The sequence below is a fragment of the Mesoplodon mirus genome (assembly GCF_964341445.2).
Source record: "Mesoplodon mirus genome assembly, chromosome: 2".
Taxonomy (NCBI): Eukaryota; Metazoa; Chordata; class Mammalia; order Artiodactyla; family Ziphiidae; genus Mesoplodon; species Mesoplodon mirus.
This window is the reverse complement of record NC_138977.1, coordinates 202,813,055-202,828,193: the sequence shown is the minus strand read 5'-3', so window position 1 is coordinate 202,828,193 and position 15,139 is coordinate 202,813,055. Positions and strand designations below refer to the sequence as shown.

The 15,139-nt window shown below is 37.1% G+C and overlaps 1 protein-coding gene across 2 annotated transcripts in view; it reads right to left on the bottom strand.

The window, feature by feature from the left end:
* Nucleotides 1–15,139, bottom strand: part of SLF2 (SMC5-SMC6 complex localization factor 2) — a 42,647-nt gene that overhangs the window by 3,968 nt on the left and 23,540 nt on the right. For both annotated transcript variants that reach the window (XM_082601364.1, XM_082601365.1), the window contains exons 12-19: nt 12,507–12,609; nt 11,407–11,583; nt 9,938–10,035; nt 9,284–9,371; nt 6,710–6,841; nt 6,194–6,271; nt 4,473–4,559; nt 2,249–2,317 (exon numbers count right to left, since the gene is read on the bottom strand). In XM_082601364.1, the coding sequence (XP_082457490.1) occupies nt 2,249–2,317; nt 4,473–4,559; nt 6,194–6,271; nt 6,710–6,841; nt 9,284–9,371; nt 9,938–10,035; nt 11,407–11,583; nt 12,507–12,609 (832 nt within the window). The remainder of the gene's footprint in view (nt 1–2,248; nt 2,318–4,472; nt 4,560–6,193; nt 6,272–6,709; nt 6,842–9,283; nt 9,372–9,937; nt 10,036–11,406; nt 11,584–12,506; nt 12,610–15,139) is intronic.

Sequence of the window (15,139 nt, the reverse complement as noted above, 5' to 3'; positions counted from 1 at the left end):
GTTTTCCTCAGTAACACACACATGTGGAGGGACATACTTAAAAAGATTAAGTAAAACGTTAAGCTGATATTTAAAAATTTTATTTACTTATTTATTTATTTGACAGTGCCGGGTCTTAGTTGCGGCACATGGGATCTTTTTTAGTTGAGGCATCCGGGATCTAGTTCCCTGACGAGGGATCAAACCCGGAGCCCCTGCATTGGGAGTGTGGAGTCTTAACCACTGGACCACCAGGGAAGTCCCTGTTAAGCTGATTAATATGAAGTTTTGGTATTAAATTCTTTTCTGTTTTAATGTTACATCAACAAAAATGGCAGGCCTAAAAAAAAAAGTCTACTGAGATTAAAAACTAAAACAAGAATAACAAAACGGTAACCTAAGATTTCTCAAAGACTTCTCTATCTTATGAAGAACACCAACAGCAAAAGAGTCAAAGTGTCATAACACAGTGAGACTGCTTTTCTTAACTAATCTTCAGTGTTCCTGCTACTTTTATATAAAATATAAGCAACTTCTAGGCCCTATCTAATGAAAGTATGGTCCCCGGATCAGCAGCATTGGCATCAGTCTGAGAACCTGTTAGGAATGCAGCATATCTCAGGCTACACTCCAGATCTATTAAATCAAAATCCGTATTTCAACAAGTTCCTTATTGAAGCCTATGTACATTAAAATTTGAGAAGCAGGGAATGCCCTGGCAGTCCAGCAGTTAGGCCTCTGTGCTTTCACTGCCGAGGGCACAGGTTCAATCCCTGGTCTGGGAACTAAGATCTCACAAGCCACATGGCGTGGCCAAATCAAAAATAAATAAATAAATAAAATTTGAGAAGCATTTTAGACAATCCCATATTAGTTGGTTTGTAAATAAGCAGGATGGCAAACTTAATATCAGGTGTTTAAACAATGCCCCTCTTAAGGAAAGTCTCCTTAGATATAACACCAAAACCCTAAGTGACAAAAGAAAAAAAAAGATAAAACTGAACTTCATCACAACGAAAAATTTCTGTTCTACAAATAATATCATCAAAACAATAAAAGGCAACACACAGAATGGGAGAAAATACTTGCAAATTATATACCTAATGAGGGACTTGTATTTAGAATACATGGAAAATTCTTACAATTAGAAAATTTAAAAATGGGCAAAGGATTTGAACAGACATTTCTTCAAAGAAGCTATATGAGTGGCCAATAAACACATAAAAAGATGCTCAACATCATTAGTTATTAGGGAAATGCAAATTAAAATCACAATGACATTCCATGTCCAACCCCCTACTATGACTATATCGAAAAGACAAATAATAACAAGTGTTGGCAAGAATGTGGAGAAATTAGAAACCTCATACATTCTGGTGGGAATGTAAAACAGTGAAGCCACTTTGGAAAAGTCTGGCAGTTCCTCAAAACATTTAACACAGAATTACTATATGATCCAACAATCCCACTCCCAGGTATATGCCCAAAATGTTTTCATTTGAAATCATACATTACACCAAAACCTATGTACAAATGTTCATGGAAGCATTACTCATAACAGCCAGGAAGTGGAAACAACTCAGATGTCCATTTAATAAGTAGATATATAAAACGTGATATATCCATATAATGAAATATTATTTGGCAATAGAAAGGACATACAACATGATACAATATGGATTAACTTAACATTATGTTACATAAAAGAAGCCAGTCATAAAAGACTACATCATATATGATTCCATTTGTATAAAATATAAAAAACAGGCAACTCTATACAGACAGAAGGTGGATTAGTGGTTGCCTAGGGCATGGAGTGCAGACGGGAGTGCAGGTGGTTGGGAATGAGAAGTGGCCGCTAATGGGTATGTGATCTCTTTTGGAGTGACAAAAATGTTCTAAAGTTAGATTGTGGTGATGATTGCACAACTCTGTGCATATACTAAAAAATACTGTACACTTTGGGTGAAATGAATGATATGTGAATTTTATCTTAATAAAGATATTAAGAAAAATACTACACGAGAAATAACCTCCATTTGATGCAATGTAACATTTTAAAATGGGGTCAAACACCTTTGGAAATAAATTAATGAATATAAGAGCAAACAAAAATTTGAAAACATACATAAAATATTATACTGGGGTTTTCAGTTCATTCTAGGATACCTAGAAGCAAGTGCTCTGTCATGCTTTTTTTGAACAGTATGAAGAAATAACATTTAGCAAAACTACTGAGAATAAATGAAACTGTTTAATAAAACAACACCTGAGTAGGCCGACAGTTCTGGATTATTTCCTGCCATTTTCCATGTATCCTGGCAACCAAGTCTTTTACCTTAAAAATATCAAGAAGGGGAAAAGGGATCAGAGCAAAACAATTTAATGCTTGATACAAAAGACCTGATAGCTGTGACAGACCCACACCCAACAACTCAATGTGGTTTCTGTTAAGAAAGAGAGAATAAACTCATCAACTTCTGGAGGGGCTTTCAAGTCACAGTGATTACTAAGACTTTCCTTCATCACCATATCTAAAATACTGAATGCTTAGGACTCCATTTTCCCATTACTTACTAAAGATCATCCAGAAAAACATACTCCCTGCCTTCAAGACACTTATATTTTCAACTTGCTGTCTTCTGAACACCCACAAAGGGAAGCTGAAGAGTGGCCTTTGTTACAGGACCCAAAGCTTTGGCTGTTCCCTGCCTTCCAAGTTCTATTTGAAAGACACAAGGCCACAAAAAAAGGGTTGTCATTTGTTCCTTTTCACACTATTACAAGATCCAAAATTCAATGTTAAGCCTCTCTAGGTTTTTGCAAAGTACAGTGGACTCTTGAACAATGCGGGGGTTAGTGGTGCCAAGCCCCTGCACAGAAGAAAATCATACTGCTCTCTCTGCCTCAAAAACAAAGAAAGTGATAAATGACTTACCCAAGGGCAGGAAGCTGAAACGGTTTGGACAGAATCAGTACTCAAATCTGTGTTGTTCAAAGGTAGACTACACTATTAATCCTCTTTCCGCCCCCCCGCCCCGGTACACAGGCCTCTCACTGTTGTGGCCTCTCCCGTTGAGGAGCACAGGCTCCGGACGCGCAGGCTCAGCGGCCATGGCTCATGGGCCCAGCCGCTCCGCGGCATGTGGGATCTTCCTGGACCGGGGCACGAACCCGTGTCCCCTGCATCAGCAGGCGGACTCTCAACCACTGCGCCACCAGGAAGCCCCTATGAATCCTCTTTAAATACCTATCTATTCCTATATTTGGAGGTTTAGCAAGTCTCTGTGTGGAACTCCTACCACACTAGAGATTCTCAGTTAGTTCCTGGACATAATTGCTTGACAAAATGTTTTATTTAATTAAATTATTTATTTGGTCGTGCCACACAGCACGTGGGATCTTAGTTCCCTGACCAGGGATCGCACCCATGCCCTCTGCAGTGGATGCGCAGAGTCTTAACCACTAGACTGCCAGGGAAGTCCCAACACAGTGTTTTAAACAGGTCAGGAATTTTATAGTTGCTTTAAGTTTATAAAGTAAATTTCAAGGTCTGCTTTTTTCTCCATTTAGAGTTCAGCAGATTCAGTTTCTCTAAAACAATCACCACCTTTTCTACCAGAGGCTTGTGGAGAGGCATGCAATTCATCTATTTCAGCACGACCATCCCCTGAAAGCAACTGCCACAGACCTCTGTGTCATTCTCTGCTCTAAGTAAGAGGAGTCCTGGCACCAGTCTATGCCCAGCCTCTTGGCTTTAAGAAACAAAAACCTTGGGTGGTCCCCCTTAGCATGTCTGTCAGCAGTAGCCACTACCACCAAGTTCTATGGGCCAGTAACTCTAGTTAATGTTCAAAAGAATGTGCTTCTGAAACTACAGTTTCCACTCTAAGGCAAAGAGCTATCCCCTACATGTATTTGAAAATCTGCAATCTGATACAATTTCATTAGTTGCTCATTTTTGTATTTAACTTAAATCTATTACAATAAATACAGATACTAAATCTAAATGGGAATTGTTGAAATATCTAACCTTCACAGCTAATTAATGTAAAATATAAAGTTACAAAGCTGAAACCTCACATTCAATGATTATCCAAACACAAATGGGCAAGAATGGATCGGCTCTACACTACAAAAGCTAAAAGATGATTCAGAATAAAAAAAATACTTAGAAGAAAAAGTTTCCCCCCAAAATTTTTATGCTTCAGTAAAAATCGTCAAATTGTTTTATTAATACCAAAGTTGCTTTCCTAACTCCATACTCATATATTCAGCTTGTCTTAAAATGTATTTGCTTTTGAGATCCCCCCCCTTTACTTTCAATCTAGCTAGAAGTACTTAGTAGAAGCTAATTTGTTATTAAAGGAGAAAGTCATATTTCTAATCTTATATGTTCCTTCTTAAAGAGAGGCTTTTCTTACTCAAGTATTAACGAAACCAAGGTTAAACAAACAAACAAAAAACTAACAATAAGAAAAGCACACACTTACCTTAGTTCTATAAAACAGTCTTGCATCTTCCCTAATATCACACTTAACATGCTTTTCTAAAGCCCCACAGAGGTGCACAAAGTGTTTCTGTGTAAAACAAATGCAAGGGATGAAAACAACTCTGAAGCATTACAAATTAACAAAGAAAAGATCATGTAGCTAGGACAGCTAACAATCATTTTAAAAAATCTACCTTAGCAATTTCTGATATTAACCATCCAACATAATAGCAGTCATATCAGTAAAAAGTACTAACTGCCACAACAATAAGACTGTTATGGTTTATTGCTAGTTAATGCATAAAATATACACAAAAATAAAGGTTGTTTTGCTATGTATTAAGGCACATTAATGAAAATTAACCCTAGAATTCAGACTGTGAAGTAGTGCCTAGAAATTTAAGAGTCTTTCCATTAACACATTCTCTAATGAAATATTCAAGTAACAGCTAACCTATTTTTTTCTCTATGAACAAAAGGAGGTTTAGTGGTAGTTCCTTGAAAAATTAAGTGTCTTAAGTTTTAGAAGTGTATAGTCCAAAACAGTCACACTCATATATATATACTAAGGTGAGAATGTAAATGGACATTTTTTGGGAGGAAAATGTGATAAAAACCATTTTAAAATAATTAAAATTTGAAAAATTTATAACCTTTGATCTAGCATTTCTACTTCTAGGAATTTACCCTACAGAAATGCTTCCAAAGGTTCATGTTAGCACTGTGTGTAATCACACAGAAAGGAATGTTCATCAATAAAGGTTCTGAAATACTACGGTTATTAGATAGACGTGCCAGTAATTTACAGTGGGGGAAAAAGACAAGTTGCAAATAATATGAATAATATGAACTCATTAAAAAAATAATTATGTTAGTATATGCATAAATTATGGAGAAATTTATAGGAGGGCACTGGATTATAAAGTCTTTCACTTTCTACCTTATATGGTTTTATAATAATTGAATTTTAAAGCAATAATCATTGATTGTTTTCTAATCAATGAGAAAAAAATAATTAAAAAATTTAAAGACCATATATAAGAACAGATAGATGACTATGTTAGGTTCCAATCAGCAGAGCAAACATAGTTCTATGTACAGCAGTGTTTATAAAAAGACATGAACCAGTCTTGTGCCCTTCTGATCATGCCTAAGGAGATACAAAGTTTTAAACAGCGGTTGGATTACCTAAGGTGTGAAACATGAAGAATTAAACAAGAACGTTCCCCAGGAGTATGGAACATGATAGGATAGGAAGAATAAAATAATTCAAAATGAAAATCTTAACATGGTGAGATAATTGAGAAATGCATATCTGAAGTAGCCTGACTTACCATCAGTTTAATTTTGAAGGCAAACATTGTTTCTAAAGAAAAAGGCAGTGGAGTGGGAGCAGAGATGGGAAGAAACTAGCTAAGAGCTAACCCATTTGGTATTTGGTGATCTTGATATCTTATTAATGTATTACACTACTGCCAAGTTATCACAGTTAAGTTCCACTCCAGTAAACAGAACATGTGTAGACAAATAATTTTTGTCAGTGACATGGCTGCAAGGTTACTATTACTTCCCTTTTTCCAGTGTACACTGGGATTTCTATAGTGAATCCAAAGGTAACTTGATAAAAGTTATTTTATTAAGTTTTCTCCTATATAAAGAATGTTCATTTATTCCATCAGTAGTGACACTTATTAAAAACAAAAAACACTAAAATATACCTACCCGTTGTCCAGAAGAAAAAGAGTGAGAACAACTAACTTCACCGACTAAATGAAGAAGAATGTAGGTCAGATAATATGCCTGGTAGAGAAATGAATAAAATCAACATCCATGAATTAGCTAGAATACATATCATCCCAGTTTATACATTAGGAAAGCTGTCTAGGAAGGATTAAGGATTTGCTAAAGTTAACTGAGCTGGTTAGTAAGGAAAAGCCAAGCATTTATCCCAGGTTTCTGATTTCTAACTCAAGTGCATTCCTTTTACCACCTCACGACTGCCCTAGTAAAGGGCTACAAAAAATACTCCCAGTATTAAATTACCAACAACCATCCTTTTACCTCAATCCTCAAGTTAACTGAAGAATTTCATGACAGCAATAAACAAAAATATCATTCACTATATAATTGTGTTTGCTAGAATGTATCTAGTCTCTAAACCCAGAAACGTCCATGGTTAGGAAGTTATCATTGGTTATGCTCATATGTACTCTTTTGAGATGATCTAGCCGTGGATACCTGCTTTTCAAGTTCCAGATGAAGACTATCATCAATAGTGCCATTTGGTTGTTCAGCCCTTTTCTTCAAGACCATTTTCTTCAACAAATCTGAAGGCTTCATTTGCACAAGATAGCGATGCAAGACTGATATCTATCAAAAGAAAGAGACACTGAATAATACTAGGCAATACACTTACTCTTTCTTAGGCTATTTTTATTTTCAGTGTGTCCTCTGTTCATTTTGCCTTCTCTAATTTTGCCCCTTTAGCTTCTTATGGTCCAGTGATATTCACTTAAAAGTCCCCAATTGACCCACCAAGGTCATGTGACTTTTTTTGTACTATTAAATTTCACTGCAATAAAATGAGAGTAAAAAAAAAAGTCCCCAATTGCTTAAAAGGGATCTTATTTTATTTTTTTGGCTGTGCCACGCAGCTTGCAGGATCTTATTTCTTCGTTCAGGGATTGAACCCAGGCCCCAGCAGTGAAAGCCCTAAAGTCCTAACCACTGGACCACCAGGGAATTCCCTAAAAGGAATATTAAAGATTTAGTACTTGTAATTGAAGATGAAAACTTAAGGAGACCAAACAGCTTTACAATAGAGGTCAAAGGGAGGACTTTCTTTGAGGAATTATTTGAAAGGCAGCAGAGTTGAATCTTCCTCCCCATGAGTAGCATTATTGAATTCTGAAAATAATTCTTTTTTTAAATAAATAAATAAATTTATTTATTTATGGCTGCATTGGGTCTTTGTCGCTGCACACTGGCTTTTCTCTAGTTGCGGCGAGTTGGGGCTACTCTTCATTGCAGTGCGTGGGGCTTCTCATTGAGGTGACTTCTCTTGTTGCAGAGCGCCGGCTCTAAGCACGCGGGCTTCAGTAGTTGTGAAGCACAGGCTTAGTCGCTCCGCGGCATGTGGGATCTTCCCGGACCAGGGCTTGAACCTGTGTCCCCTGCATTGGTAGGCGGATTCTTAACCACTGTGCCACCAGGGAAGTCCAAGAATTCTCTTTTGATGGCAGTAAATATCACTGAAAGGACTGAGAGCTATTTGCTAATTACCCTGGTGGCTCAGGTGTGGTCCCCCAAAAAATCTAGAATGAAATCTACATCAACTCTACTAATGTAGAAACCAGCTGTCCTTTTCAATCTCTCTGTCCCACAGCACCTTGTGCACACGTCCATCAGAGTTCTTGCTACACTGTACCACAATGGTTGCTTAATTCTGTTTCAACCACTACATTATGTTTTCAAGGTCAGAGTCTCTATCTTATTCATTTTTTTTTCTTAATCTGTAGGACCTAACGGATTATCTTGTACTGAACTGCAGTTCAAACAAGAACACCACATCTAGATCAGGTTCTGTGTTGAGTTTTCAGATTCAACTATGAATAACCCCATTAGTTCTATTATGCTTGTAAAAAGCCTTCAGGACTTCTCAGAGTGGGGTTTCTATAGGACATGTTTATACACACTCATGTATACATGATATATTCACTACTGGGCAACCACATTTAAGCTCTATAATTTAAAGACTGTTTAATATTAAAATAGGTACAAGATGCAATTAATGTTTAATAGTTCTGCAATTTCTAATCTTGTGATAAAATTGCTAACATTGACAAGGTGAACTAATTAAATAATGTCATATTTATATAGCATATTATGATTTTCCCAGTACTTTTTTAAAAAAATTTATTTATTTTATTTATTTTTGGCTGCACTGGGTCTTCGTTGCTGCGCGCAGGCTTTCTCTAATTGTGGCAAGCGGGGGCTACTCTTCGTTGTGGTGTGTGGGCTTCTCATTGCGGTGGCTTCCCTTGTTGCAAAACATGGGCTCTAGGTGTGCGGGCTTCAGTAGTTGCGGTGCACAGACTCAGTAGTCGTGGCGCACGGGCTTAGTTGCTCCATGGCATGTGGGATCTTCCTGGACCAGGGCTCAAACTTGTGTCCCTTGAATTGGCAGGCAGATTCTTAACCACTGTGCCACCAGGGAAGCCCTTTCCCAGTACTTTTTATTGATTTATTTATTAAAATAAATCTATTTATTTATTTATTTTTGGCTGCATTGGGTCTTTGTTGCTACGTGCGGGCTTTCTCTAGCTGCGGTGTGCGGGCTTCTCATTGCGGTGGCTTCTCTTTGTTGGGGAGCACAGGCTCTAGGCACGCGGGTTGCAGTAGTTGTGGCTCGCGGGCTCTAGAGAGCAGGCTCAGTAGCTGTGGCACATGGGTTTAGTTGCTCGGCGGCACGTGGGATCTTCCCGGACCAGGGCTCGAACCTGTGTCCCTTGCATTGGCAGGCAGATTCTTAACCACTGTGCCACCAAGGAAGCCCTTTCCCAGTACTTTTTATACATTAATTCATCTAACTGTCCACAACCATCCTATGTTGTAGAGGGTGTGATACTGTCTCTATTTCACACATAAAGAAACTGGGTCTCATTAGTTAAGTACCATGCTAAAGATTACATGAATAGTATTATGCCTGATTTAGGATCTAACCTCAGTACTTTTGACATAGGATCCATCAATTTTCTCTACACATCACTAGCTCTCCCATTTATTAAAAGAAAACAAAAATGTTATTTATACCTGCAGATTATTCACATTAGGGATATCTTCATGTTCCTCATCCAAAAGCTTTGAAATAATCACTAGGCTGAGGCACTGTCTCAGTTGCCTGGAATTAGAATTTTAAAGTATTTAGAATGTGTTTAATGAATACTGCTTAAGAAGCAAATGAAGTTTGCAAAAAGAAGTTCTTCTAATTCGAAACATAGCTAATGTTTCAAGAGAAGGCTATACAAGAATATATAAGCTATACTAGAACAGTAAAATTTTCATGTAAAGTATTTGTACACAAAGTTAAAGTTGCGTGAAGCTCAGGAAAACCATTAAGAGCCTTTATCTTTGACCCTGATGATTTACTATTGGAAAATCTATTTTACTGCTGGGATTTCTTTTTACTAAAGCCAAAAAAAAAAAAAAAAAGGCAAACTGATTCATTTTCATGGTATATGCCATCTATATTAAGTTATCAGATAAGCTAAAATTAAAAATCAAGAATATTACAAACTGATCTAAGTATCAGAATCAGCCTGTCACTGCCTTTTCCCACAACTGAATATGAAATGAAAGACTCTGATTTAACATTCATGGAATGATTAAAGGAAATAAATGAACTAAAAGCATTTCATTAATGTAAACATACATTTTTCTTAGTGTTTAATTCTCACTTTTCAATACCTTCCACGTGATGTCCAGTTAGGGACCAGCTGTACCAACCACAGAAGGTTGTGGGGATGACTGGAGAGCTCATTTATGGCCAGACAGAGTTCAGGCACCTGAAAACAAACAGTGAGCAAGATTTTTCAAATAGGTCAGTGGAATCAAATATCTAACAGATCATCCACATCCCTTCTTAATAAAGCATTATTATAAAAAGAGCATTCATTTTTAGAAACAGCATGGAGTACACATATTCAGCTTTATTTTAAACTCTAGAATAGACTGAATAGATACATTTACCAGAATTTCATTTGGCTTTTTTTTTTTTTTTTTTTTTTTTGCGGTACGCGGGCCTCTCACTGTTGTGGCCTCTCCCGTTGCGGAGCACAGGCTCCAGACGTGCAGGCTCAGCAGTCATGGCTCACGGGCCCAGCCGCTCTGCAGCATGTGGGATCTTCCCGGACCAGGGCACGAACCCGTGTCCCCTGCATCGGCAGGCGGACTCTCAACCACTGCGCCACCAGGGAAGCTCGGCTTTTGTGTTTTGTGCTACATCATATCTATCTGTATTTAAACAGTCTTTTGAAGAATAAAGTAATCTAAGTGCACATACCAGTTTCCAAAGGTATATAATGAGAGCTGCACAAGATAATACGTGTTCCTGACTTGGGATTTCTTGAATTTTAGGAATCCTCAACTATTCCAGTATTTAAAGTCTAACAGAACTACTTCAAAATAATCCCTGAGTAGGGAAGTATGGGATGAGGGTAAGAGATGAGATAAGATTGATTATGTCTTGATAATTATTGAAGTTGGTTGATAAGTATTTAGGGATTCATTAAACTCTTCTCTCTACTTTTGCATGTTTGACATTTTCCACCAAAAAATGCTGAAAATATAATTTAAAAAAACCTGACAAAAACTATACATGTTTACCTCCAATGGCTGCAGAAGTTCAACTCAAATTCTTGCTGTTACGTATGATTCACTCTATCATTTCATTTAGGTCTCTGTTCAAAGGTCACTTCAGAAAGGGCTTCCTTAACTGCCTCATATGAAATAGTAGAGCATCCCTGCCTTGTCCTGCTTTATTGTAATTTGTAGCACTTATTACAACTTAACATCATATTATAACCTACATTTACGTTGTTTATAACCTAACCCTTTGACTAGAATAGAAGTGCTGGGAGAGCAAGGGCTTTGCCTTCTTCACAGCTTTATCTCTAGCACCTGCATGAATGCTTGGCCCACAGTAAATCCCCAGTAAACATAATACATTTTTTGTGGAATGAATTAACTGCAGTTTTAGAAGAGATTCAGTTTCATGAATTTAAATACAGTGCCAGCACAGACAGTCATTTCTTCGGTTTATTTTTCATCTGCTGAAGATCTTAACTGAGGTTAGAAACTTTCAATTCTGCACGCACTATGAAAGTCAAATTGTGATGCTATACAAAAAACAATATTAAAATTTTAAGTAATGTTACCTTTGTATTCCAATCTCTGATGTTTTTCATCAGGTTTATCAGGAGGCTTTGAAAGTCCACTAGAGGAATCTGTTTCAGTTGTTTCTCCAGACTCATTTTAAACAACATTAAAATCAGTAACATTATTTCACAATCCTGGTAACCTTCCGGATGTATAGATGTACACAAGCCTAGAAACTTTGACACATATCAGAGACAAAACAACTTAAGGAGATATATTTTGCTTGAAGAATTTACATTATAAAAACGTTTAAACAAAAAATGCAAAAGAGAACTATATAGAAATTGAAACATCAGTTGTCTAGGAAAAAGGCAAGAAATACTCATGTTAATAGTTGACTTGATAAGTATTTTCTTCCCCATTTTTAATTTTCGAAATTTTCTTAGCAGTTCAATATCACTGATTTGATTCAGCCACTAAAAATGTTTTAACACTGTTATTAATTCTTGGTCACTAAGTTATACTGTAAGTTACAATTTTTTTCTTCATATATTCTAATTCTAAAAAATTACTGGTTTCAAAACTACTAGTAGCAAAAAGCTTCTTGGTAAAGGTATTCCTAGAACTATTTTAATCACATAACTTTGATTCAAAGTTCCCTTTTGTTCCTAACATTAAAACAAAAATAAGGGACTTCCCTGGTTTGTGTTAGGGTTAGCGGTCCAGTGGTTAAGACTTCACGCAGGGAACTAAGATCCTGCATGCCGCACAGTGCAGCCAAAAAACAAAACAAAAAATAAATAAATAAAACAGCAAAAAACACCTTTAATGTGAAGATTATTGCTAAGAAATTTCAGAGACTAGAAATCCCATGGTAAAACACTAGTGAATTTTTTTTTTCTTTTTTTTTTAATTTGGCTGTGCTGGGTCTTAGTTGTGGCACACGGGATCTTCATTGCTGCATGCGGGGTCTTCAGTGAGGCCTGCGGGGATCCAGTTCCCTGACTAAGATCGAACCTGGGCCCCCTGCATTGAGAGCGTGGAGTCTTAACCACTGGACCACCAAGGAAGTCCCTGATTTTGTTTTAAAACCATTAAGCAAAAAACTAAGTGGTTCCAGCTCTGTGCTAAAGACATACAAAAAAGAGTTTTCTCCTACCTTGACAACATTTAAAATGTTGGTTTCAGGGACAGATGAAAATATTGGCTTACAAGATGAATCTTCACTTCCTTTCACCCCCAGTGTCATCTGTGTTTCAGAACTATGGAAGAGTGAATAAAGCAATGTGAAACTAGGCACAAAACTGTGAGAAGTACTGAACAACAAAAGTTTTACTGAGGTATAATTTACATACAATAAAAGGAATACACACATTTAAAATTTTGTGTAACCACCATCCAAATCAAGAAACAGAACATTTCTATCATACTTCAAAAGTCCCTTCATGTCAGATCCGAGTCAATCGGCTACCTCCATTCCAGGTAAATCTGATTTCTATTTCTATGCATTAGTTTTCCCTTGAACAGCTACTTTTTATGAGGCATTCTCTCTGTTGCTCTGGGTGTCAGAGAGCTATGCAGAAGGTGGCTCTGACTACAAAGAACTCATAATATTTAAAGGCCTCATAAGTGGCCCAACAAAACTTCCACAGCAATATAAACAATTCCAAGCACCCCAATTTTGGTTGAGGAATCAGTGAAGGTTCATGGAAGAGGAGACACATGAATTTGGCCTTCAAAACATAGGTAATATTTTCTTGTTTAATTTATTTTGAATAAATAACCCTTTCATATGGTTAAAAAAAAAAGGTTAAAAGAAATTAAGGCACAGTGTGCTGAAGAGAATTGTCCTCCCAGTCTAGGCCTTCAGCCACTCATTTCCCCTCCTCACAGACAATCACTACTAGTTTTAGTCATTCCTCCCACAGGCATTTTATATACATACAAATAAATATGAATACACCTCTCCCCACTGCTTTAATACAAATGGTAGCATACTATACACTCTGTTGTGCACCTCTATTTCTTCACTTAATATGTCTTAGAGATACTCCTATAACTACATGGGAAGAACTTTCTTATTTTTTAAAATATCTGCTCAGTAGTCCTGTGTCCATTCCTAGCTATACAACCTCAGGCAAGTTACTTAATCTTTCTGTGCCTCACTCACCTGTAAATGGGAATGAAAATACTATCTAGTAGTTGTAGTGACTATTAAATGAAGTACTATATATTAAGCCCCCAGAACCATGTCTGGCACATAGTAAACAATATGTAATGTTGGTAATTCTACTCTTATAAACAGTGCTTCAACAAGTGAGACAGATAATTTTGGTGAGTAGACACTGAGGATGGAGGTGAGGGACTAGCATGAGGAAGATCCAATGCAGCAATGGCTAACGTGGAGGAACAGCAACAGAATCAATTTGGTTAGAACAAAAGGGTGAACAAAACAGAAAAAAGGTCAGAGTCAACTGTAGAGTCTTAAATACAGGTGTAAAGCTTTAATAGTGGAGAAAAAAAGCTTTCATAAAAGGAATCCTCTAACAATGAAAGGAATAAATATCTTGGAGGTGGAAAGCCCCACAGGAAAGGAGATTTTTGCCAGGCTAGGCATGAAACGAGGATCTGAGTTAGACTGACACTGGGAACGAAAAGGAAAGAATAGCTGTGAGATAGGTAGAGGAAGTGGAACTCAGGGATGTGACAATTGATGGAGTACAGACTAGAAAGAGGTTAGAACTAGGTCTGTATTTCCTGCAGAATAATGGTAAAGAAAAGAACTGTCCTAGTATCCTTTAACATCTTACTCTCCCTACCTGAATATTTACTCTAACAACCTTTAAACATTTTTCACTCCAAACCTAGTTGGATAGAAACTTGCTACTGTGAATATGCACATATATACCAGCAAAAATGCATAAACTGCACTTGAGTCCTAGTGAGAAAAGAGTGAGTTGTGATATCTCAACAGAATTCACTCTCGTGCTCATGTTGTTTAAACAGGTATTTGATTATGTTTCACTCATTCCTTCACCAGCTTACTCTTGCTTACCTGTGTTCATCTTCACCTACCACTACACAGCAACGGTGGTGACTTATAGCCACCACCTCCTGGCTCCCAAACCTGACTGAGGCAACTCTTCAGTTGGTAAATAATCAATCAAAAAACAATTTTGCTAAATATTATTTGCATTTATTATGTCTTAATGAAATAATTATATATCTTTATTTCACTATTTCCACTACAGTACCTGTTCACTACAGTGAAGAAAGGAAAACAAATCTGTTGCATACAACATACAGAATCACCACATACTATTCAGTTCATTAAATGTTAAATAATATTTTAACTTTCTAAATATAGGTATTTGAGTATTTTGGTCATGTTTGGGGTTTCTGAATGGTCTGAGAAAGCATTATTTTTCCTATTTAAATGGAATAGGATGGATGATGGAATACAGTCTTTATGTGAAAATTTGCTATCCAACATATTTTCAGATACAGGTTACATCTGAGCAACAAGGAGGGATCCTGTATGGGGTGGAAAGAAACGGAGAGAAGAGTTTGGTTCTGGATATACCAAGTAACAAAAATTTGCTTTTTTTTTTTTTGAAAAAGTGAAGATGAGAATATTCTCATAAAGTTTAAGAACTGTTATTTTTTTTGTGGTACGCGGGCCTCTCACTGTTGTGGCCTCTCCCGTTGCGGAACACAGGCTCCGGACGTATAGGCTCAGTGGCCATGGCTCACGGGCCTAGCTGCTCCACGGCACGTGGGACCTTCCCGGAC